At 43.0% G+C, this 24,343-nt stretch overlaps 1 protein-coding gene across 5 annotated transcripts in view; it reads left to right on the top strand.

Annotated features, from left to right (window-relative positions):
• The window catches only part of IKBKB (inhibitor of nuclear factor kappa B kinase subunit beta), a 74,228-nt gene extending 65,408 nt beyond the window's left edge, over window positions 1–8,820 (top strand). For all 5 annotated transcript variants that reach the window (XM_015088489.3, XM_015088488.3, XM_015088491.3 and 2 more), the window contains 4 exons: window positions 161–308; window positions 3,318–3,445; window positions 5,843–5,933; window positions 6,978–8,820. In XM_015088489.3, coding sequence (XP_014943975.1) covers window positions 161–308; window positions 3,318–3,445; window positions 5,843–5,933; window positions 6,978–7,043 — 433 coding nt within the window. In that variant the 3' untranslated portion in view covers window positions 7,044–8,820. The remainder of the gene's footprint in view (window positions 1–160; window positions 309–3,317; window positions 3,446–5,842; window positions 5,934–6,977) is intronic.
• Window positions 8,821–24,343: the final 15,523 nt, after the last annotated feature.

The following is a 24,343-nucleotide window of genomic DNA, read 5'->3' as shown; positions in this document are numbered from 1 at the left end:
AAGGACCCATGTGAGGCCATTTTCTCACTGCCCTCTGACTTGCTTACCCTGAAGGAGATTTATCCGCAGCTGTTGTTGGATTCATAATTACCAGGGATTATGTTCTCCTCCTTTCTCCAACCCAAATGCCACTGGAATTTGTCACATTTATTCTTTACAGTAAAACTGTGGTTTGCAAGCAGAAGGCTCTGGAACTGTTGCCCAAGGTGGAAGAGGTGGTGAGTTTAATGAACGAAGACGAGAAGACTGTCGTCCGGCTTCAGGAGAAGCGGCAGAAGGAGCTCTGGAATCTCCTGAAGATCGCTTGTGTGAGTGAGCCCCATGGCCAGGCCCTCGGCCCCCAGCCCGCCAGCCTCTTTTCCACCTCCGTGCTGCTGTCACCACCCTCCAAGAGAGACCACAAAGCCACTGACAGACACCACTCAATTGCCACGGCTCAGTTTTCCTTCCTCTTCTCCATGACTTAGAGGGAGCAGGGAGGGGCCGAGTCAGGGCCGCACCAGGTGTGTTTCATTCTGCACGTGTGCATTTCCTGTGGCTGCTGTCACAAAGCGGCACCGCAGAGTTATTCCCTTACAGTCCTGGAGGCCGGGAGTCCGAAATCCAGGTGTTGGCAGGGCTGAGCTCCCACTGCAAGCTCTAGGGGAGAATGCTTCCGTGCTTCTTCCAGCTTCTGGTGGCCCTGGGCAGTCCTTGGCTAGTCCTTGGCTGCATCACTCTATTGTCTGTCCCTGTCTTCACAAGGCCTTCTTCTCCGTGTCTGTCTTCTGGGTGTCTCAGATCAGTACACTTGCCATTGAATGTGGTTCCCACCTCAGTAGTCCAAGTTGATCTTCTCTCAGGATCCTTAACTTCATCTGTGCAGACCCTTTTTCCAAGAAGGTCACATTCACAGGTTGCTGGACTTAGGATGTGGACAGATCTTTTGGGGGACCTTCACGCACCACAGTGCATGTCTGTGTGACCTGGTTGATCCTCATCTGAGCCTGTGCTGCTTAGTATTGTCAACCACACTTTCTGTGCCCACTGTCTTAATGTAGCTGAGATTCCACTGCATGCTGCTCAGGGAGAAAACGGGACACAAAAAAGAGCCCGGGACAGAGAAGGAAAAGAACCAGGTAAAAGCCATGGAAACCAGAGCTGATGGGAGAAAGACCCACACTATGCCAGCTGCAGCGAGGTTGACTATGATGAAAGAGTGATTTAGCCACTGGTGGTAGTTAAGAGCAAAGAGGAAAATGGGAAGATAGTTGCTTAAGGTGGAGGCAGGGTGCAAGGATGGTGTTTTTAAGATCATGGACTGGAGCGTATTTGTAGGTCAGGCAGGAGACAGTGCACTGGGAGAGTCACAGTATCAAAGAGGTGGGAGACAGTTGAGTGTCCAGGTCCTGAGAACAGCAGGGTGTCAGCTTCATGGGCATGCATGAAAGGATTGGCCTGGGGAAGGGATGAGTGACATTTCCTCCTGTAAGAAAGGAAGCAAATTAAAAAAGGAGAGATGACAAGGAGAGAAGCTTTAGGAAGGAGAGGGAAATTGAGGTATTTCCAGTGACGGCCTGATACGCCATCTGCATTCATGTGACGTTTACTGAGCGCCGACCACGTGCCCAGGAGCGAGATGAAAACTGGAGGTAAAGGGGGAAAGAAGCATGGCACCCGGCCCAGGAGCTCATAATCAGGGGGGCACACACAGGGAAGTGAATTCAAACGTGGGGCAGGAAGTGTTCAGCAGCAGCAGCTGTGGTGCCATGAGCATGAGCCATAGCATGAGTGTGAAGGAGCAACGTGAGCTTCAGGCCTGGAGGTGAGGGAACCACAGGAAACATTCACAAGGAAGGGTTGTTTCAACTGAAGAACGAGGTGGACAGGTGGAGACGACATTCCAAAACGAAGACATTGTTCTATCAGAGAGGCACGGAGGCCTGAAAGAGTGTGTGTGTTCCAGGTGCTACATGCAGAGTGGCGTAGTGTGGGGCAAAAGGGTATCGTTTGGAATGAAACTGGAGAGGCAGGCGAGGACGAGCTCATGCAGGCCACACATGCTTTCGCAGGCATAGCAAACACTAGGGAATTTGTTTTTCTCTCTCATGTCGAAGGAAGTATGGGAATGGTATGATCACATTTGGGTTTCAGAGAAATCCTTCATGGCAGCTGGAGAATGGATTTGAGACTTTGGCAAACGTCACCACTGAGGGGGGGGCGCCCGCTCTGGGGACTGGAGTTGCACAGCCCTTAGGGTGCACAGGACAAGACAGTGGAAGGACTGCTCTCCTGCAGGCCCGGGCTAAGTGGAGGAGGTGGATGTTTGGGTCTTTCCACGGGTGACCATCTGCAGAGCAAAATTGGGTGCTTGACTGACTGGTTGAAGCCAGACCTTGACGTTCAGCTGGAAGGAAGGATGTGGAACCAGGATGGGTCCCATAGCTCGTGAGGCTGAGCAGGATGAAGACCCACGGGCTGCAGCAAGGGCAGGAGCCGGGTCTGTAAAAAGACGTGAGGCCAACAGATGAGAGTTCAGCTGGAAACTTGAAGTGGGGCAAAGCACAAGGTGCTGGGAAGGTTGGCATAGGTCATCTGTGGGCTGCAGGTGTGAGGAGGTGCGAGCCCCTGAAGCAGGAGCCACTGGCTTAACCTCTTGACTGAGGTGGGTAGCTGCAGCAGCCAGGGGGTCAGGACGTCTTGGTTTTCTTGTTGGCTGTCCCACAGATGGTGCAATTCACAGAAGGCCACTTACAACCTTCTGGTATGTCTCAGGCTTCTACTTGAGACAGCAAAGATGTCTCCCTCTTAGTTTCCTTATGAGAGTTTCTGAAGCAATCAGACTAATGAACGAAGCTTACAAATGCAGGTACTCCAATCTCCCTATATTTACAATCTTCTATCAAAAAGTACACCTATAGGGATGCCTGGGTGGCTTAGTCAGTTAAGCATCCTACTTCAGCTGAGGTCATGGTCCCACGGTTTGTGAGTTCGAGCCCCTCGTCATGCTCTGTGCTGACAACTCAGAGCCTGCAGCCTGCTTCGGATTCTGTGTCTTCTTCTCTCTGCCCCTTGCGTTCTCTCTCTCTCTCTCTCTCTCTCAAAAGTAAATAAGCATTAAAAAATTTTTTTAAAAGCACACCTATAGATGCAGAAAGATTTTCTAAGCCTGGATGAAGACTGTGGCCATATGCAGAGATGTTGACTAAAAATTTGTAGGAATAGCTAGTGTATTGTGACCTATTGTTTTGTGAGAAAATACTATGGTGTGAATGCAAAATTGGAATCATCCCTTTGCTCCAAAATTGTGTTGACTCTCTTTTGGTTTTGTCCTTTAGAGCAAAGTTCGTGGTCCTGTGAGTGGAAGCCCAGATAGCATGAATGCTGCTCGCCTCAGTCACTCTGGTCAGCTAATGTCTCAGCCTTCCACTGCCCCTAACAGCTTGCCTGAGTCTGTCAAGAAAAGGTAGGTCACTGTAAGGTGCCAGTGATGGCCCAGTGCACTGGGAAGTCATGGGAATAGACATGCATGTTTATCATTGATCATTTTATGTGTCTAGCAATTTTGTGCATGTATTGAGTTTGTGTTTGTTAATATCCAAGCAAATGTGATATTTTGCTCTCTAGTGCCTTGCAACTTGCTAAGTAGTTGCCTTGTCTAAGGATTGGATTACTAATTGCTTAATGAGGAGATTGAACGTGCTAGTCAGTCACATGCTAGTCAGTCACATGCTATTATATAGTCCCATCAGCCATCATCTGTCATTCAGAACCAGCCTGCCCGCAGGGAGTGCCCTGTTGGCCATGCCTCAGTCATCTCGCCTCCTCCCTCTCACCTCCCACCACTCTGAGTTACCATATTAGGGTTTTCCACCCACTGCCTCTCCTCACCCCCCACTTCTGCCTTGCTTTCCCCTCCTGTCGCCTGGGCCACTGCCACCAAGGTGGTGAACAGAGCATTTCAGCCTTTTCTGCGAGGCCTTTGGCCTCCCTACTTCCCATCCAGTCCTGCCTCCAAGCCCTCCCTAGTCAAATTAGTCTTCACAGAATACCACTTGATCAAGTTATTTTTTGGCCAGTGACTAGTAGTGGCTTCCCACTCCCCTGGAGGATTCAACCTGAGCCTTTTTAGACATTTACAGCCACCTCAGCCACCGTCTAGGCTGATCCCCAGTTCCCATACAGACTCCTTGCCCTGGCCCAGTGGTTCTCAAAGTCTGATCCAGACCAGCAGCATCAGCAGCATCTGGGCACTTGTTAGAAATGCAGTTGCTGAATCAGCTGCTCAGGGGCAGGGCAGAGCAGTCAGCCTTTCAGAAGCCTTGGCTGGTTTCTGATGCACTCTGAAGTTCCAGAACCTCTGTGGGCTGGTCCTGGGAGGTCCTTCCACCTACAGGACACATCTGCTTTCCTCTCCTCCAATGCCCTGACCACTCACACAGCTCTCTCTTCTTGGACCGCCTTTGGGTGTTTTTGTTTCTAGTTTAGTCCCATGCAGTTTCTTCAACATCCTCTATGTGTTGGGTCTCAGGCACTGGCAATGGTTAAAATTGTCTGTGTGGGCAAATCTATAGACCAAAGAATAGATTAATGATTGCCTAGGGCAGGTGAGGGGGAGGGTGGGAAGTGACTGGTAATGGGCACAAGGTTTCTTTTTGCATGATGAAAATGTTCTAAAATTAGATTATGGTCAAGATTGTATAATTCTGTAAATATACTAAAACTACCGAATTACACACTTTAAATGGGTAAACTTTATGGTATCTAAATTATAGATAGATCAATAAAGCTATTTTAAAAATCCTGTTCTGGGGCTCCTGGGTGGCTCAGTCAGTTAAGTGTCTGACTTTTGGCTCTCACAGTTCGTGGGTTTGAGCCCAGCATCAGGTTCTCTGCTCTCAACAGATCCTCTGTCCCCATCTCTCTCTCTGTCCCTCCTCCGCTCATTCTCTTTCTCTCTCGAACAAACTTTAAAAACAAAACAAAATAAAAATCCTGTTCTTGTGCTTGGGGAATTCATAGCCTATACGTTGTGGTACTTAATTGTACGTGACCTTAGATTGTTAATTCTCTCCCCAACCTACTGTGAGCTTGAGGATAGTAACCAGGTCCTGTGCCTCTTACATTGCCCTTTGGAGCTGGCCCTAAGCCTTCAACCTAGTTGGTAGCTACGTGGAAGAGGCTGAGCAAAAATGTGGCCTGTGTTCCTTCCATCAGAGTGTCATGCTTTGTAAGGTGAGTGGATTTCCAAGGCACTGTCTTCCTGGATTTGGCATTTTCCCTCCAATGATATCCTGGAAGCCCTGGGAAAGTCGTCCTGGGAGCACAGGCTGTCCGTCCATGTCCTAGAGCTGAGGCTAAAATAGGACAAGCGGCTTATTATACCTTTCCCTTTCTCCCCATGGCCGTTCACGACAGGTACATTTCTTATCCTGGAAAAAGAGAAAGCAGTTTAAATGAAATCAGTTCCCAGAACTTGCTTTTTCACAGATCTCAAGGAACTATGGAAATGGTGAAATTACGTGGTCTATATTTTTTTTCTATTTCAAAAACTGGAAAACAGGTGATTTGTGAGGTATCTTTAGATTTTGGCAGTTTAGAGAGAATTAAATTCAATTATCTGAAGTAAAAAGAGATCTGCTTGCTCTTTCACATTGTGAATGGTAACACGTATGGCTGAGCGTGGGCTTCTGAAAAGTGCTTAACTAGATGAAGGAGATTACTGGTCAGTGACACGGTGCTTTACGACACTCAGCATCAAAATAATTGTAACTTCATTTTTAAAATCTTGTCAAAATCCCTGTAGCATTATCTCTGAAAATTCACATTGACCATTTTCTAATAATCTGATCATTTTCCTTAGTGAAGAACTGGTGGCTGAAGCACACACGCTCTGCACCCAACTAGAAAATGCGATGCAAGACACCATCAAAGAGCAGGACCAGAGTTTAAGGGTAATGGCCTGTGTGAATCCGACATATTCCGTGTCCTTTCTCCCCACGGCAAGCCAGAAAAAGAAAATGCAAAGGCAATCCAGCGTTTCCTCCATCTCAGTATATGCTTATGCTTTTCTAGTACAGACTTCTTATTCAGAGTAACGCTAACAATTATTGAATGGGTACGAGTACACTATGTGCATTATCTCATTTAATCCTTGTAACGCTTAATTTTGATAAGGGAGGTAGCATCATTCTGAGAAGGTCTTTCTCTCCCTGTGGTTTTTGTAGCACTGCTGAGCATCTGTGTGCATGGAGGTCTGGGGCTAAAACAAGGACCTGTCACAGCCCCGCCTCTCAGGGACTCAGAGCTTAGCAGTAGGTAGTACTACTTATAGGGAAACTAACCTGATGAAAAACTGGTCAAGATACAGGTACATTTATGGCAAAGGTTCAGAGATGCTAAGCCATTCCTCAGATCTTAAAAGGCCCTTTCCTGCCAATACGGTGACCTGCTAGCCTCCCCCTAACTTCTCAGTTTCCAGAAGAATCAGAGAGGATACCACTACTAATTGTAATCACTTCTTATTTATTCAACTGTCCGTCTCTGGTTTAGGGCTTTTGCTATCTTTTATTTCTGCCCATCCTCCTTCTGACAGCGTGTATTTTGATCATTTCACTGCTTATTTGCACTCCTACCAGAGAAATAGGAAGTCTTATCAGGCCGTTTCATCTGGTAGGGTTGGAAACTGGTAGCTGAGGTTAGCTCTTGGTACCACCTACCCACGGTCAGAAGTGCTATGAGCCACAGGTGGTACTAAAACTGCCTGTCTAGTTTCCATAGTCCCGGAATCTGAGGGGCTTCAAGCTAGGCCAAAGGAAAGTTCCCTTACGGTTGTGAAAATGTAGCTTTAGCTCGAGAGTACCCTGCAATAACAAGACTGTTACTAATGAGAGGATTTAAATTTCCTTCTAAATTGTGCTGGTCGCCTCCTGAGGAAGACAAACAATCCAAGGTGTATTGGTGGCCACTGTATTTTTAACATGCCTGTTGACTTTCAGTCTCTAGACTGGAGCTGGTTACAGACGGAAGAAGAAGAGCAGAATGGCCTGGAACAGGCCTCTTGACTGTGTGGGTGGCCTTGACCACCTGATGGGACTGCCTGCCCTGAGGCCCTCCCATGGTGGCCCCCGCTGTCATGATGTCCCAGCAGTCTTCGGCACCCAGGCAAAGATCTTCTCACTTCCCTAGGAGTTGTGACATTCACCGTGGGCCAGGGCTGGCGTCCTCTGCAGGCACCGCCAGCAACTTGTCTGCACACTGGAAGTCCTGCGTCTTGGAGGCTCAGCAAACACTGCTGCCAAGCATGAGCATTTAGGGAGACCAAGCCACTGCAGCTGCTTCCTCTGGTCTGGAAAAAGTTCTCAAAGTACTTTGCCCCACAGATCACTGGACAAATGTCTAACATGACTCTTTCAGGACAAACTGTGGAGGACGCTTGGTGTCAGCCTGCCCTCTCCTGACCCCTCTTGATCTCCAGAGGTCCTGATCCGCCTGTCCTCACAGCTAATGTTTCATCTGGATTTGGAACTAAACAGACTTTTAAATTGTAGAGTTGGCATGGCCCCATCCTTTCTCTTCCTCTTTTCATTTCACTGCTGCTAAAATTTCCCTTTTACCCACTACTTTGGTGGTCGTGCCCCCATTGGCAAGGTCGTAGGTGAATGCCAGCTCTCCCCATCTGTAGCCCTTTCAGCCACAGAGTGACCTGCCAGCACCAGGTCAGAGAGCAGCTTCCTTCCTTCGGGTCCCGGAGACTACCTGCGAATGAGCTCTTGTGCAGAAGAACGGAAGAAGAAAAGGGTATCTGTCAACCATAAGTCTGCTGACCCCTGTGCCCACACCTGTGTCCCTGCTCAGACACATCTATGTGCGGTGGTGCTGGGATGGGGGAGCGCCTGTTTCTCATATCATCTAGCAGTATTATTAAATTGACTTATTTAAAAAATAGTTTCCATATTTTGCAACATGACTCAAGCATTTATACTGGGTTCCACAACCTGTTTTTGGCAATATTTATGGTCAGGACTTAGGAACTCAAAAACCAGCTTAATGGAAAATGTTATAAAATTGAATAGTGCCTGGATCTGATGTTGTCTTAGCACCAGCACTGCTTCTTTGACATTTCACAAAAGTTCTTTATGTTAAAAGCAGGAAAACAAAACGAGTTTAGATGATCACAAATAGGCGAGTTTGGTCAGAAAAGAAAGTTGGAATAGGAGGATTTTACAAACTGGCTTCCATGGAAACAGTACAAAGGGTTTCAGGGTCAAGTACATTTAGGAAATGCTTCATGCTTTAATTGCCTCTTGGAGATTCCCATTGTACACTGGCATAGTAAAGTTTCTGAGAGTCCTACAATAATAAACTGGCTTAACTGTGTAAATCTACTGTTTGCCAAATGCCTTTGACAGCAGAGCCGTTTTTCCCCCATGTGAGTGTAACATTTGATACAGCATGATTTTGGAAACACTGGTGAGGAACATAGTGGGAAATAAGACCAGAACGGGAGGCTGCGATGGAGCCAGACTGGGGAGGGAATGAATGCGAGACTAAGGGTTATGGGCTTCACTGAAGAATTTTAGCAAGAAAATGACATCACCAAAGCAATGGTTTAAAAAGGCTAACATAGGGGCTCCGGGGTGGCTCAGTGGGTTAAGCAACTCTTGGTTTTGGCTCAGGTCATGATCTCACGGGTTCGTGAGTTCGAGGCCCACATCAGCTCCACACTGACAGTGCAGAACCTGCTTCGGATTCTCTCTTTACCTGTCTTCCCCCACCCCAAATAAATAAATAAACTTTAAAACATTTTTTTTTAATATTAAAGGGAAAGACTAACTGGAATATGCTAATTGATTAAAAAAAGTGAAAACCAGGAGATAGGACTTGTCCTTCCAAAATGATAAGGTAAATGTACTTTCCCCTATTCCTCCCTTTAAGTATGGCTGAAACCTGTCAACATTATCTATAAACAAATAGAGGAAGACTCTGAAAGGTAGAAGCCAGCAGACCATCTAGGGACCTTGGACCTGAGGAAGGACGTGGTGGGGAGTTCTGTGGGCTTTGCTTTTGCCTCATCTCTCCCCAATCGGGTGCTGGAGAAGCCACCCCAGAGGCACGACTGAGGAGACTGGCTCCCTCTAGCGGTATTAGATTCCCAGGGCTGCTGTAACAGATGGCCACAAACTGCAGGGCTTAAAGCACCAGAAATTTGTTCTCTCAAAGTTCTGGAGGCCAGAAGTCTGGAATCAAGGTGCTGACAGGACAGCGCTTCCTCCAAAGGCTCTAGGGGAGATTCTGTTCCTTGCTTCCTCTAGCTTCTAGTGAGTCCACTTGTGGCTGCATTTCTGCCTCCATGGTCACATTGCCACTTCATCTTCTGTCTGTCATCTCTCTCCTGTGTGCCTCTTATTAGAACCCTTGTGATTGAATTTAGGATCTGCATAATCCAGGGTAAGCTCGTCTTCTCAAGACCCTTAATTTAATATGTTTTACCATGTAAGGGGTTTAGGGTGTGGACATTTCTTCTAGTGGGGGGCACCATTTAACCCACTACAATCTATCCCCTCAAAATTCATGCTCATCCCACATGTAAAATGCATTTACCCCATCCCAACATTCTCCAGTCTCAACCCATTACAGAACTAACTGCACAACCAAAATCTAAATGTCGTCAGCTCAGAAATCCTGAATTTCATCATCTTCATCACTTTTGAGGAGACTTTGCATGGTCCATCCTGGCTCCAAAGTCCTCTTATCTGTGGACCTGTGAAACTAGAAAACAAGGTAGCCCCTTCCAAAATAGAATGGTGAGATACACATATAATAGACATTCCCATTCCAAAAGGAAGATACTGAAAGGAGTAAAGGAGTTATCAGTCTCAAGCTAGCTTGAAATCCAGTTGGCAAATTCCATTAGGTTTCAAGTCTTGAGAGTAATTCTCTTTTGCTTGAGACTCTGCCCACTGGGCCCAAGCCAGCTCCATAGGCCTCTCGAGTTTGTGCCCACAATGACACATGAGCCTCTGCTTCTGTGCCCATTCCTCCAGCTTCTGCCTTTGTATCCACGGCTCTGCTCTCTGAATCATTCTTTTTCTTGAAGGCTAGCACATGTTTACAACTGAGTGACTCTGTCAACCATTCCTTGCCCGCAGAGTTTCAGAAGTCCAACAGACATCTCTCTTCATCCTCTCTGCCCCTTTCCATCCAAGCTGGTTTCTGTGATAGTCTCAAAACTTTTGTGGGTCTCCGATGTATGTCCTGTGGGTCCATACCATTAGAAAAAAGGTCCACAGATCTTTCTTGGGCAACCCCATCTCTGGTCCTGGCTTCTGCTGCAATGATTGAGTGGGTCTCTGAGTCACACACATAATCTCTTCAGCAAAAGTTGTCCAGCTGCACCCTTGGCCTACTCTGCAGAGGATGCTTTCCCAACAGTGAATTTCTTCATTTTAGCACCTTTGCAATCTGGATAGGCTAAGAGCCTTGCAACTCATCCAGTGCTGGTTCTTTTTTTTTCCTACAGTCCTTTCTTCAATTTATTTCCTTCCTTTGGCATTTTACTATGAGCAGCAAGGAAAAATCAGGCTACACCCTCAACACTTTGCTTGGAAATCTCTGCAGCTAAACATCCAGGTTCATTGCCTACAAGTTTTGCTTTCCACATAATGGCAGAACACAGTTCAGTCAAGTAACATTCCTATTTCTACCAACATTCTGTCAATGATATATGTGTTCTCTAAGGTGATAGAAGAATTTTCTACCATGCACCTCACCTTCTGAGCCCTCATCAATGTCTTTAATGTCTGTTTTTATCACCAGTAGTCTGTTTAAAATAACCTGGACTATTTCTATAATAACACCTCAGATTTCCTCTAGTCTCCATCCATTATCTAATTCCAAAGCCACTTGCACATATTTAGGTATTTGTTATAGTAGCATTCTACTTCCCAGTACCAAACTGGAGCAAATTACCACAAACTGGGTGGCTTTAAACAACAAAAATATATTCTCTTAAAGTTCTAGAGGCCAGAAGTCAGAAATTAAGATGCTGGCGTGGCTACACTCCCTTCAAGGTTTCTAGGGGAGACATGTTCCTTTCCTCTTCCAGCTTCTGATCTTTGGCTTATCGGTACATCTGACCAGTTTCTGCATAAGTAGTTATATTGCCTCCTTTTCCATTTATCAAATCTCTCCTGTCTCTGGAGACAGGACCCATTGGATTTAGGACCCATTCCAATACTTTGGGATAGCTCCTCTTCTCAAAATCCTTAATCACATATTTTGCCATATAAGGTAATACAGTTTCTGGGAATTAGGTCATGAACCTACTTTGGTGGCGGGGGGAGGTCACTGTTCAACCCATTACACTAGTCAAAGAGCTAGGACAGGGGCAGCCTAGGAACACAGAAAATTTTTAAACAATAACCACTCAATTTCAGTTAACACTACAGAAAGAAAAAAAATGTCTTACCTCTGCTAGAAAGACCAGATAGGAAGCTTAAACTTCACCAGGTGAGGAACTGGGACTTTCACTGGTGCTAAGCAGTAACAACGTCTCCCCCGCCACCCATTTCCAACATCCCGCTGGGTTAAATGGAGACCAAATGGGGAACAGCAAGGAGGCACCTTGCCCCTTCCAACCAAGTTGGTATTGGTGGAGTAATGAAGAGCCCTTCCCACTCAGGTGTCAGCAGGAGCCAAGTGGGAAGCCTGGGCTTCCACTCGCCCTTGGTAGAAATGAGACAGCACTCTGCTTTCCCCGCTGGAATAATGTCAGAGCAGACCTGCTAACACAAAAGAATTAAATAAAATCCAGAGTCTCATCACCTGAAATTCTGATGTCCAGATTTCAATCTAAAATCACTCATCATACCAAGAATCAGGAAACCTCAACTGAGAAAAGATAAGACACTGAGGTGGCAAAAATTTAGAAGCATCTAAGAGGATTTTAAAGCAACCACCATAAAAAAATGCCTCAAACACTTATGACCTTGCTTGAAACAAATGAAAAAATACAAAGTCTCGGCAAAGAAACAGAAGATGCGAGGAAGAACAAAGTGAAAATTTTAGAACTGAAAAAGACAGTAACAAGTAAAAATGTCAATGGGTAGGGTCAACAGCAGAATGCAGAGTAATAAACCAGTGAGCCTGAAGATAGAACGGAAATTTCCCGATCAAAACAACAGAGAAAACAAATTGGAAAACATAACAACAGAGCCTCAAAGGCCTGTGGGAGTGTACTAAAAGAGCTAATATTGATATCATTCAAATCCCACGAGGAGAGAAGAAAGGGTGTGGTTGAAAAGTAGTCAAAGTAGTAGCTGCAACTTCCCCAAATTTGGCAAAAAACAAAAATAAACCACCTTATATATTCAACAAGCTGAGCAAACCCCAAACAAGATGAACTGACACAAAGAAAGAAATCCACACAAGCACATATAGTCAAGCCTCTAAAAATTAAAAACAAAGGAAAAAATGTGTAAGTCGCCAAGACATGTATTTTACTTTTGAGGGAATAAGGTGGTAGAAATTATTTGAATGACAGTGGATTTCTTATCAGAAACGAAGGAAGCCAGAAAAAATGACATGATATTTTTCAAGTGCTAAAAGAAAAGAACGGTCAACCCCGAATCCTTTTCCAGCTAAAATATACTAGAGGTACACTCAAAAATGTCATCTGAATGAAGGACAAGTCATGAAATTCTCAAATGAAAGAAAAGAGAATTTGTAGACAATAGACATGCCCTGAAAGAATGACTAACTGAAGTTCTTTAAATACAAAAAAACATGATAAAAGAAGGATTCTTGGAATTTCAGAAAAGAAGGAAGAGGGGTGCCTGGGTGGCTGAGTCAGTTGAGCATCTGACTCTTGATTTCGGCTCAGATCATGATCTCATGGTTCATGAGTTTAAGCCCTGTGTCAGGCTCTAACTGACAGTGTGGAACCTGCTTGGAATTCTTTCTCCCCCAGTCTTTCTGTCCCTCCCCAGCTTGTGCTCTCTCTCTTTCTCATAATAAATAAATATTTTGGGGGAAAAAAAAAGGAAGGAAGAATAAAATAAGGAGTAAAAATATGGATAAATACAATAGACTTTACTTTTCTGGAGTTTTCTAGACTATGTTTGATGGTTGAAACAAATATTATGACATGATTTGATATGGTTCCCAATCTATGGAGAGGAAATATTTAAGACAAATTTATTATAAATAGAAGAGGGTAAAGGGATATAAAGAGAGGCAAGTTTTCTATACTTAAAATGAATTCATAAAGTGACACTTTAAACTCAAGCATCAAGTAAACTGATAAGATTGCATATGTAATATGATATCTACAGCAACCACTAAAAAAAGCTACACAAAGATATACACTTGGAAACACTATAGATAAATCAAAATGAAAACTTTTTAAAAGTTGATTTGTTTTGAGAAGAAGAGCATGCATGCTGGATGGGAAGGGGCAGAGAGAAGGAGAGAGAAAAATCCCAAGCAGGCCCAACACAGGACTCAAACTCACGAACCCTGAGATCATCATGTGAACCAAAATCAAGAGTCAGATGCTTAACTGATTAAGCCACCCAGGCGCCCCTCAAAGTGAAAGTTTTAAAAATGTTTACATAACGTTAAGGAAAGCAGGAAAAAGAAAACAGACAAAGCACCAAGAATAAGCAGGAAACAAAAAATTAAATGGCATATTTAAGCCTTAACACATCAATAATTATATTAAAGGTAAATAGGACGAATAGAAGGTACTGGTGGAAATGGAAAGAGTGTGGGGAATGTGAGTGATATGAACATTTAGTAACATATTCTATGTATATAAGTGCTTAGTACAAATTGACAATACTCCATTTGCTAGTCAGAGGAGTGTTGGTTTTATCTCTATCCTTTGCTTCTGGACCCATTCTAATTAATAAATATAAGGTAGCAACTCCTTTTCCCTTCATGTCATCTTGACTCCAATTTACGTGAAATTCAAAAATTTTGAAAACAAAGCTATTATGGCATATAATTTGATGTCCCCATTGATAGAATTTCCTAGAAAAGTGTTGTTCAGTAGAACGTTGTGTGATGATGAAAATGTTCTCATCTGCAACGGCCAGTAGGTAGGTAGCTACTAATGACACGTGAGTGGTGAGCACAACTAAGGAACTGAATTTTTACTTTATACTTTTTATTGGATTTCATTTTAAATGTTCATGGCCACATGTGACAAGTGGCTCCTGTATCGGACAGAGCAGTTTTAGAAGAAAAACATGGTCTTTAAAAGCTGCATTTGGAACAGAACCAGCATTTATGGATTGGCTAGTATCTGCCAGGCAATGAAATAACTTTACTTGAAATACACGTTTCATCAACTCTAAAAAGCACATTTTTTCTCAGTGGGATATGTCTCTGAATGTGTGGCGTGTCACAGATAAAGGGGGTCAGGTGGCAGTTGTGTCTGTTGTCATTTACTTGTGGGAACTTGGTCCTAGCTGTCTCTGCAGAGCTGTATCCCTTTGGTATCACCCATGTGGAGTTGAATTGCCTTTTAAAATCTCTTCAGAAAGATTTCCCTTTTGGTTTGATTTGAGAAATTTACCGTGTACCCAGAAAGGCATAAAAACAGCAGTGAGCATAAATCTGACATGGTCAAATGAATACTTCTTGAGGAGATATGACCATAATTCATTTCAAAGTGACAGCCACATTCTTAGGGGTTCTAAGACAAGAATATACCTATGGGTAGGTGAGGCTGTCTATTTGTCACTGAAATACGAGGAAAAGGACTGCTTATCACGTGTCCAGCAATGTCACTGAACGCAAGAGAAATTGCCAAATCCCTCAGAATAGCTGGAAAAATTCAAAGCAACAAGAGGCTTTGTGTGTGACTAATCCATTTCTCATCCAGGATTATAGTTAAGACATTGTGCCATAGTTTAATTGATAGCATTTTTTTCTTAGCCGTACATAAAATTATGGCCTTTCTTACAATTTAGTGGGTTTAAGATTGTTAAAAATATATATATAGTCTTCTATAGTCCTCACAATCCTAATGAAGTAAGTGCTATCATTATCCTCATTTCGTCCATGAGGAAACAGAGGCATGGAGCGGTTTAATAAGGTTAAATTAAATCTGACCTTCTTGAGAGGGCCAAGAGGTCTCCCAAAAGTGACTCTTCATCCTGGAGGGGCTGTAGGAGTGGGCAGAAGTCTCACTGCCTCCCGGTTTGTTGGAATGATGGCCCCCATGGGGTGTTGTGCTCCTGCACAAATTCCTGTGCACTAACGTCAGGATGTTCAGAGGTTTTTAAAAACTTATTTATTATAAAGATTTGACAAATATACAAATACAGACAAAATCATGTAGTAAAGTTCTATATTCTAATCGCCCAGATTCAAATTTGTCCATGCATGGTCAATCATATTATTTCCTCACCAGCTGTTTTATGAATGAAGAAAATCTCAGCCATCGTAACATTTCACCCATATGGATTTCAATATGTACCTCTAAAAGCTTAGCCCTTTTCTTGTTGTGATTTCAACATAACTACAATACCACTTTCATAATTCTTTCATTCAGGATCCAGTCAAGGGAATGAAACTACACAGCAATTTTAACAAGGAAAGTTTCATTTAACAGGGAATTGGCTTCTAAAGGGTAAAGAAAACTAAGAATGCAGGAATAGCTAGAAAAGAATAGCCACTACCCCAATGGCTACAGAAGTCCCACCCCACCCCCGAGGCTGAAAGCCAGACATCATCAGAGAGGGTGTGGCCGTGGCCTGCCACTGCATGATGGAGAAGTTTCCAGAGGCCCCGAGTTGGCAGACTTAGGAAACTGCTCTCTGGCACAGCGTAGGGTGGGGAGCAGCTGTCCATTGGGAGGAACTGCACCCCACAACTCACTGAGAAACTGCCAATGGGAGCGGCACAGCACCTGTAGGGTGCCAGGGGAATCTTCCTGCTGGTTCCACACGCTTTAGGAGCTGCCCATAGGATCCCACCAGTGTCCTTCCAGTGTTCCCTGTGGCAAAGTTTAAAATTGTGCCAGGTGGCAAGGGAGAGATGTTCCAGTATCAAAAAAAAAAAAAAAAAAAAAAGACAATGAAGGATGGATTTGGAATTAAGAGGCAATAGATTGGTAATCAGCACAGTCCACCCCTGTGACTACTCAGCTTCCGTATGCATCCTTCTCCATACATTTAAACTTCCATGCAGCAACTAAGCAACTCTGTTTCCACCCAACAAGATACAGCTACCCTTCATAGAAATGAAAATGTCTCCCCTTTTCTCCCCCACTCAAAAGGTGCACAAGCCCAACAGCCACTGTATCCATCACTAGCCATATGAATTACTCCCTAGATTCAGTCACACTAAGTTGTAAAGTTTATCTTCAACAACCTGCATATGAAATAACATTGGGAAGGAGGGGAGAGAAGAAAATGGATAGCATATGCAAATAAGCACATATATAATAAACGGAAAGAAAATACACAAAGTCACTGCCGTCCTTGTTTCTGTAAGTGATCTGTGTCTCCCATGAGCCTGTAACTGATAGCTACAGGTTTATCTTCCCACTACCCATTCATATGTCCCCTGCCATCAGCCACAGGCTCAGCTAGTCAGGATTCTTTTTCAGGTGTAGTGATATAAATTTTCATCCCTAAAGGATCCAAGTCCAAAATTGTACAGACTTTTTTTGTTTTTGCTATAATTTTGCATTAATCTTAACGATTGCACATGAATATGCCAAGTGAAGCCCCAGAAAACCCCCTGGTTTCAGGCGTAGCCCTCATTGCCCTGATTGTGTAGCAGAAACTCAGTTTCTCCTTGGCAATCAAGGTCAATCTTTCTAATCAGTAGTAAACTCTTTTTTGGCCTTTTGGCTCAGTGGCATAGGAACCCAAAATGGCCAGGTGGCAACTTCCTGTCCCAATTCAATGGAATCATTGTGGTGCTACTGGTTGAAGTATCCACCCTCCACCCTGCATCCCTTGATCACTAAGACCTCTAGACAAGCAAAGCTCAAGATTGCCAGTGTGGGAAGCCAAAATTTTGCAAGTGGGGTTTGTATATGTAGTGAGAGAAGTCACTCCTACTGTCACCCCCTTTTTTTAATGTTTATTTTTTGAGAGAGAGCAGGGGAGGGGGGTAAGGGAGGGGCAGAGAGAGAGACACACACACAGAATCTGAAGCAGGCTCCAGACTCTGAGCTGTCAGCACAGAGCCTGATGCGAGGCTCGAACCCATGAAGTCTAAGATCATGACCTGAGCTGAAGTCAGATGCTTAACCAACTGAGCCACCTAGGCACCCCCCTACTTTTACCCTTTGAATCCCAGACCTATGTATTATCACTATGGGGAGATAGCATCATATAATGATTTCTGATTCAATGTAGAGACTGCATCCTGTAAGACAGAACCCCATCTTTTTGGGATGTTGTGTCCCAACTGATACTGTAACCATGTCTTCATTAAGCTATTCCAATTTTAGTTATCCCAGCCCCTTCTGGATGATAGGGTATGTGGCTGCACTTCCTTTGCTATGAAATGAGTTCTTTGATCAGAATGCTTTAGGGATTGCAGTTCTGTGAACCCACAGACGGTGGTGCAAGCAGAAGCAGACAGAAAAGGCAAATCCATGTCCCAAATATGTATGTATTCCAGCAGGAAATGATAAGGATAAACATCTGCTCCTTCCAATATAATCAAACTACCCTTATTTGGCTGCCTTGTTTCCTGGGCAATTGTGTCAGATTGGGGGATAGTGTTAGTCTCTGTTGGCAGGTAGAGGAAGTATACATTGTTGAACTTGTAATGGATGCATAGCCTCCATCCCTGTCACCATGGCTACTGTGTTCATGGCCTATTGAGTAAACAATGGGATGATGGGGCAAAAAGCCTGGCATCCACTCACCATGTAATTTTGCCAGCCTTATTATCAGGAGCCTCCTGTACAGTGGATGTCCTTTGGTAAGCATTCACATGAGACACAAATATCTTCAGTCTATGTCCATTCTGAGAGGTTTATCCACATGTCTCTTCTCTGGACTTCCTAACCAGCAATCTTTGAATACTGTCCTCTGCAAGTCCTTGAGCATTCAGCCAATCCATCAGAAACAGTTCATGAATCTGGCCATCTCTTATTCCAGACAAAGTGGACAAACACTGTATGGTTCAAAATTCTGCACACCAAGAGGACTCTCCTTCACTACCGTGCTTCAGTGCTACCCCTGAGTGGAGCTGTGTTACTGCAGCTATTTACTTTCAGGTGGCACCAGCATGTCATGTAAAGCCACCTGTAAACCAGGCGACAGTTTCTCTTCTTTAGTCAACCTGCCATAATGCATATCCTTAACATGCCACAGACATGGCTTTAGAGAGAGGAAACAAAGCAACATCAGACAGTGTTCAGGGGTCTGAGACACCAGCTCATGTCATTTACTTATACCTTTTGGATCTTCTCTCCCAGCCAATTACCCTTATCATCAAAGAGGACAAGTATTTTGACCTCTGTCACCATAGATTAGTTTTGGCTCCTTGAATTTCATATATTGTCACTTAAGTCATTTTTCAATATGTTTTATTTCTACAATTTCTTTTTTGTTGTTGCCAACAGAGAATTAATGTTTGTAAGTCAACCATGTATCTGGGAATCTTACTGAACTTTTATTAGTTTCAACAGTTTATCTTAATTCTATTGTTTTATTCTGTATAAGAATTATGCTTAGCTGCACATAATTATGGTTTTGTTTTTTCTAGTACTAATACCTTTACTGTTTGCACAATTGTGATGAGAGTGGACATCCTTGCCCTCTTTTGAGACTAAAGTTTCTCTGTCAACAATTATGTGTACTGTGGGCTTCTGGCAGAATCTTTATCAAGTTAAGGATATTTTCTACTATTCCAGTTTTCTGAGTCCTTTTAAAATCACAAAATGAGGGGTACCTGACTGGGTCAGTCGGAAGAGCATGTGACTCTTGATCTCTGGGTCATGAGTTCAAGCCCCATGTTGGGTGTAGAGACTACTTTAACAAAATAAATAAAATAAAATCACAAATTGGCTTGAACTTTATCAAATGCTTTTTGTCTGTATATTGAGAAAATCATGTGGTGTACTTTTTCCTCTCACTTGTTACTGTGAGGAATCTGTTAAAATAAAAAATATTGTTCGATTTTTCTGATGTTAAACTGATCTTGCATTGGTAGATAAACTCTATTTGCCCACAGTTTTTTAAATAGACTTTTTTTTTTAATGTTTATTTATTTTTGAGAGAAAGAGAGACAGATCACTAGCAGGAAAGGGGCAGAGAGAGAGGGAGACACAGAATCCGAAGCAGGCTCCAGGCTCTGAGCTGTCAGCACAGACCCAATGCAGAGCTCAAACTCACAAGCTGTGAGATCATGACCTCAGCCGAAGTTGGATGCCCAACCGACTGAGCCACCCAGGCACCCCAATAGACTTTATTTTTTTAAACCAGTTTTAGGTTTACAGCAAAATTGAGTTGAAGGTACAGAAATGTCTCATATACCCTTTGCACTCACACATGCACTGCCTCCCCCACCATGGACATCCTCTACCAGAGTGATAACATTTGTTACAATTGATAAACCTACACTGACACTTCATTATCATCTAAAGTCCATAGTTTACGTTAGACTTCACCCTTGGTGATGTACATTCTATGGGCTTGGACAAATGTATAATGACATGTATCCACCATTATAGTATCATACAGAATAGTTTCACTGCTCTGTAATTGTATTTAAATTCAGTTACTTAATATTTTGAGATTTCTATATTTATTTTTATATTTGAAATGGGTGTATACTTTTCTCATGGACACTCAGAATGTGTGTTCTATGCACTTGAAGGTAAATCTTGACTTTTTCAATGGTTGATGTTCATGGTCTTACCTATCATCTTTATGTTGATGGCTACATTTTTATCCCCAAACTTCACATTTGTACATTTACCTGTGGTAAACATATCTAAATACTTCAAAAATACAGAATTTATTCTCCCCCACCCCCCACCCCCAAACCTGTTACTTGTATATTTTTGATTTCAGGTAATGACACTGTCATCTACTAAGTCCTATAAGGCAGAGATTAGTGATCGTCCTAGACTATTCCTCACTCCTCTCATCCAGGACCCACCTGTTTTTCACCTCTTAAGTTTAAAAACATTTTCCTCTCTGTCTCCTGCCTTAGGTTCTTAAATAGTCTCCCTGCTTTCTAACATCTCCCACTTATCAAAAATTCATCCTCTATAGTGCTGTTAGAATAAAAATTGGAAAATGCTACTTGAAACCTTCTGTGACTCTACAGCACCCAAAGACGAATGTCTAGTCTCCACAGGCTGGCACACATTGACACTTGTCTTGATTTCTAACCTCACAGTCCACCAACTTCTGTGCAGTACTCTATTTTCCTGATGTATACCACATTGTTTCTCCTTTGGGAAAAGTTTTTTACATGCCTTACCTAATCGAATCCCATTCATCCTCACTGGTGGCTCCTGTTTCTTGACTGATTCTGTGACATCTTCCTGACCTCTAAACTAGTACCCGCCCCCCTCCCACCAACACACACACATTAACAGTTCTCTTCTCTAATCTCTTATTCCCAAAGTGATTGAATCCTGCTTCATGGTTTTAAATATCATACAGATGCTGATGGCTTCAAAATTACACCTCCAGCTCAGACCCCTCTCCTGAACCTCAAGATAATGTATCCAACTGCCTCTTCAGCACTGTCAGCTGGATATACATCTCACTTCCAAAAGTCAACTCCTGATTTTTCCCTCCCAGACTTGTTCTTCACTGTCTTCCTAATCTCCTTAAATGACAGCCCCATTCTTCCAGTTACTCAGTTGAATAACCATGGATTCACCCCAACTACTCTCTGTTTTTTCACAGCCTACATCCAATTCATCCAATGAATCCTGTTGGTTCAACTTTTGGAATATATCCAGAACCTGAATACTTACCATTTCCTTCAGCATTACTCCGGCCCAATCTGCCATCACCTCTTGCCTGGATTATTGCCTTAGCTTCCTAATCAGTCTCCCTGCTTGTGTCATGTGCTTCCTCTCCTAATCTTCCAGGATAAGTCTTTTAAAATCTATGCCAGATCAAATCACTCCTGTGCTTAAAACCCAACTCCAAAGTTTCCCACCTCACTTGGAGTAAAATCCAAATTTCTTACAATGGCTCATGATCTGGCCCCTGCTCCCTGCTGCCACTCTGACCTCACTTTCTACTTTTACTTTGCTACCACTACTCTCGCCACTTCTCTGTCCCCTGCACATGCTGCATGCTCCTCTGGTACCATCATCTGTCACTCTTATCTTTGCTCACACTGTACCACCCACACTATCTTCATTGCTTATCCTTAATGAAAGAAAATGGTTTCATTTCAAATTAGGTTTTGTTGGTATCAGCATATGTTAAAATGGTCACATACTTTGTATCAACTTGCCTAGAACTTTTTAGTTTCAGCCTTAGAGTCTACAACTGCTTTTCCCTCTGCCTGGATCACTTTCTCTCCCAGATACCCTCATGGCTCCTTTCCTTTTCCTTTACATTTCTGTTCATAATGTAGCCTTATCAGAGGCCTTTATAGGACATCCTCTCTATACTGGTACCCATCTCCTATCCCAACACCCAAGGACTTCCCTGTGTAACTTTGTTATCTTGACTTAATCTGTTTTTATGCCACTATCACCACCTAACGTATTTATTTGTCCCTCCACACCCCCATTAAAAAGCTCCACAAGATGGGACTTGGTCTGTTGATTGCTATATACACAGCACCCAAAGCAGGGCTTGGCGCTTGACAGGTGTTCAATAAAGGTATGTTGCATGAATGAGCACTTTCTAGCTCATACATATTTCGTCAGAAGTGCTTAGCATTATCTCTTTAAAGGGTTTAGGTTTTTGGAATCCTGAAATGAGAGACTAGGGGCTTTCAGTTCTGTCTCTTCCTTATGCTGAGGAAATGAAACAAGTAAAAGTATTTGCTTGGGATGGGTAGAAGGGAAGAGAAAACTGACAGTTCATATTTCCAAAATACCATCACTCAAGGGAGTTCTCATTTTCCCAGGCTTGTAACTTCTAAGGTAGAGAATGTTGGGGTTTTTTGAGTTGGTTTTTTTTGTTTGTTTGTTTGTTTTTGTAAAAGCCAAAACGTTATTTCTGTGTGGAAATTTGAGGACTTCTATCATTTGATTTACTCTATCACCCCCAACCAACTTTGGCTCACTCCTTTGAAATTGTGTGAATCTTTGCAGTTTTCACAAGTTATATGGCTTTTAATCTTTTAATCCCTCTTACTCCTTTTCCCCTACTATGCTGAATCTGATTCAATAAAAGTTTACTTAGAAAAAAAGTTATCCAGTTAGGAGCCCTTAAACAGTGCTCAGTGTTTTTTCCAAATTAGGTTTTGTTAGTGACATATCTAAGGGTAACATGTCAGTGTAATCAACTTGTTTCAGTTAGTTCAGAACTTTCTCGGTTTGAGCCCTGAAAATTCTGCATCCCAGGAAACCCCTCAGTCCCCCTACATCATGATGTGTCAATCTCTTCTGTAATTTAAAATATTTGACATTTAAACAAAATTGCAATTTAGGATATTCATTCAGTACATACTTATTACCTACTCTGCGGCAAACAAAAATTAAGTCCTACTGTGATGGAGCTTACAATTCACATTAGGGGAGGAAAAAATAGAGCAGGGAGTAGGAAGTAGGAAAATAACACATGTGTAAGTTTCCAATCATTTTCATGGAGTGGAGTAATTCCGCAGTAATAGAGAGGGCGTGGGTGTTGTTGCTCAGGAATGTGACAGCGATGTGACTACCTGGCTGAGACTGGAACGATGTGAAGGCAGCCAGGCAAAGCCCTGAACAATGAGAAAAGAACCCTGAAGCAGGTACATGTGTGTGCTACATAACGACATGTGTGCACTAACAAAGGGAAAAGTGGCAAGAACTGAAGTAAAAGAGTTGAAAGGAGGTAGATCACATTAGACCTTGCAGGCCCTGGGAAGGAATTTGGAATTTATTCTAAGTGCAATGAGAGGGTATTTAAGCAAATGAATAACATATACTGATATACATTCTCAAAAGACTACTTTTGTCCTTTTTAAACAATTTTTTTAATGTTTATTTTTGAGAGAGAGAGAGCACGAGTGGGCAAGAGGCAGAGAGAGATCAAGATGCAGAATCTGAACTAGGCTCCAGCTCAGAGCCTGGCACAGGGCTTGAACTCAGGAACCGTGAGATCATGACCTGAGTTGAAGTTAGATGCTTAACCAACTGAGCCACCCAGGTGCCCCTACCTTTGTCCTATTTGGAGAATGGCCTTCAGGGGATAAGAGCAAAACAAGGAAGCCCACTCTGGAGACTATGGCAGCAATCCGGGAGGCAGATCGTGGTAGACTGGATTAGAGTAGTGGCAGTAGAGGTGGTGAGTGGCCATCCAATTCAGAGCACATATTCTGGAGACAGAACAGGCAAGACTTGACAGATTGGATGTGGGATATGAAAAGAGCCATTAAGAATGGTTCCTAGGGTTTTGCCTGATGGCAGGGTGGATTAAAATGTCATTAACTAAACTGGGGAAAAGTTAAGAAGTCAGTGGAGCAAAAATTCAAGAGTTCTTTAAGACATGTATTTGTGAGATGTTTATTATGAATAACTAGAGACATCCAGCTGGAAGTTTGATATATGAGACTGGAACTCAAGAGAGAGGTCAGGGCTAGAAATATAAATTTAGGAGTCTTTGAGCTGGCATGGCATTTTAAAAGGTGAGACTGGACAAAGTGGAAAAGCTGGTTAGAGGAGAAAGGCCTGAGGCACTTTCCTATAAAGGCTGGAGAGTGGAGGAGGAACTGGGAATAAGAACAAAAAAGCAGAACAAAAACTTGAGAAGGAGTGGCTATGAGGAAAGAAGGAACACCCAAGGCATGTGCTGTCTCAGAAGCCAATCTAAAACAAATCATTTCAAGAAGAGAGTAGTCAAAGTAGATCAAATGTTACAAAGTAGATCAAATGGTCCAAGAAGATGAGCAGAGATGACCACTTTCCTTGGATTCTCTGGCATTGATTCTTAAAAAGTATAATCCTCGTATAAAATGAGTATTTTATACTCATATAAAAATGGTATAATACTCCTGTAAAATGCTCATAATACTTACATAAAAAATGATCCCACAGTTCCCTAAAGTTGCAACTGTCATTATTCAAAGTCGAATAAAAACTTTTTTATTTAATGAGGGATGATCATTTTTCAGAACAAAATAATATGAATATAGCCTGGAATAGGAACTGGATGGGAAAAAAGCTGAACAGAGAAAAATACTAAGATGACTCATATAT

This window comes from Acinonyx jubatus, chromosome B1, assembly GCF_027475565.1.
Source record: "Acinonyx jubatus isolate Ajub_Pintada_27869175 chromosome B1, VMU_Ajub_asm_v1.0, whole genome shotgun sequence".
Taxonomy (NCBI): domain Eukaryota; kingdom Metazoa; phylum Chordata; class Mammalia; order Carnivora; family Felidae; genus Acinonyx; species Acinonyx jubatus.
The sequence above is the reverse complement of the archived record's forward strand: the minus strand, read 5'-3'. Positions and strand labels throughout refer to the sequence as shown.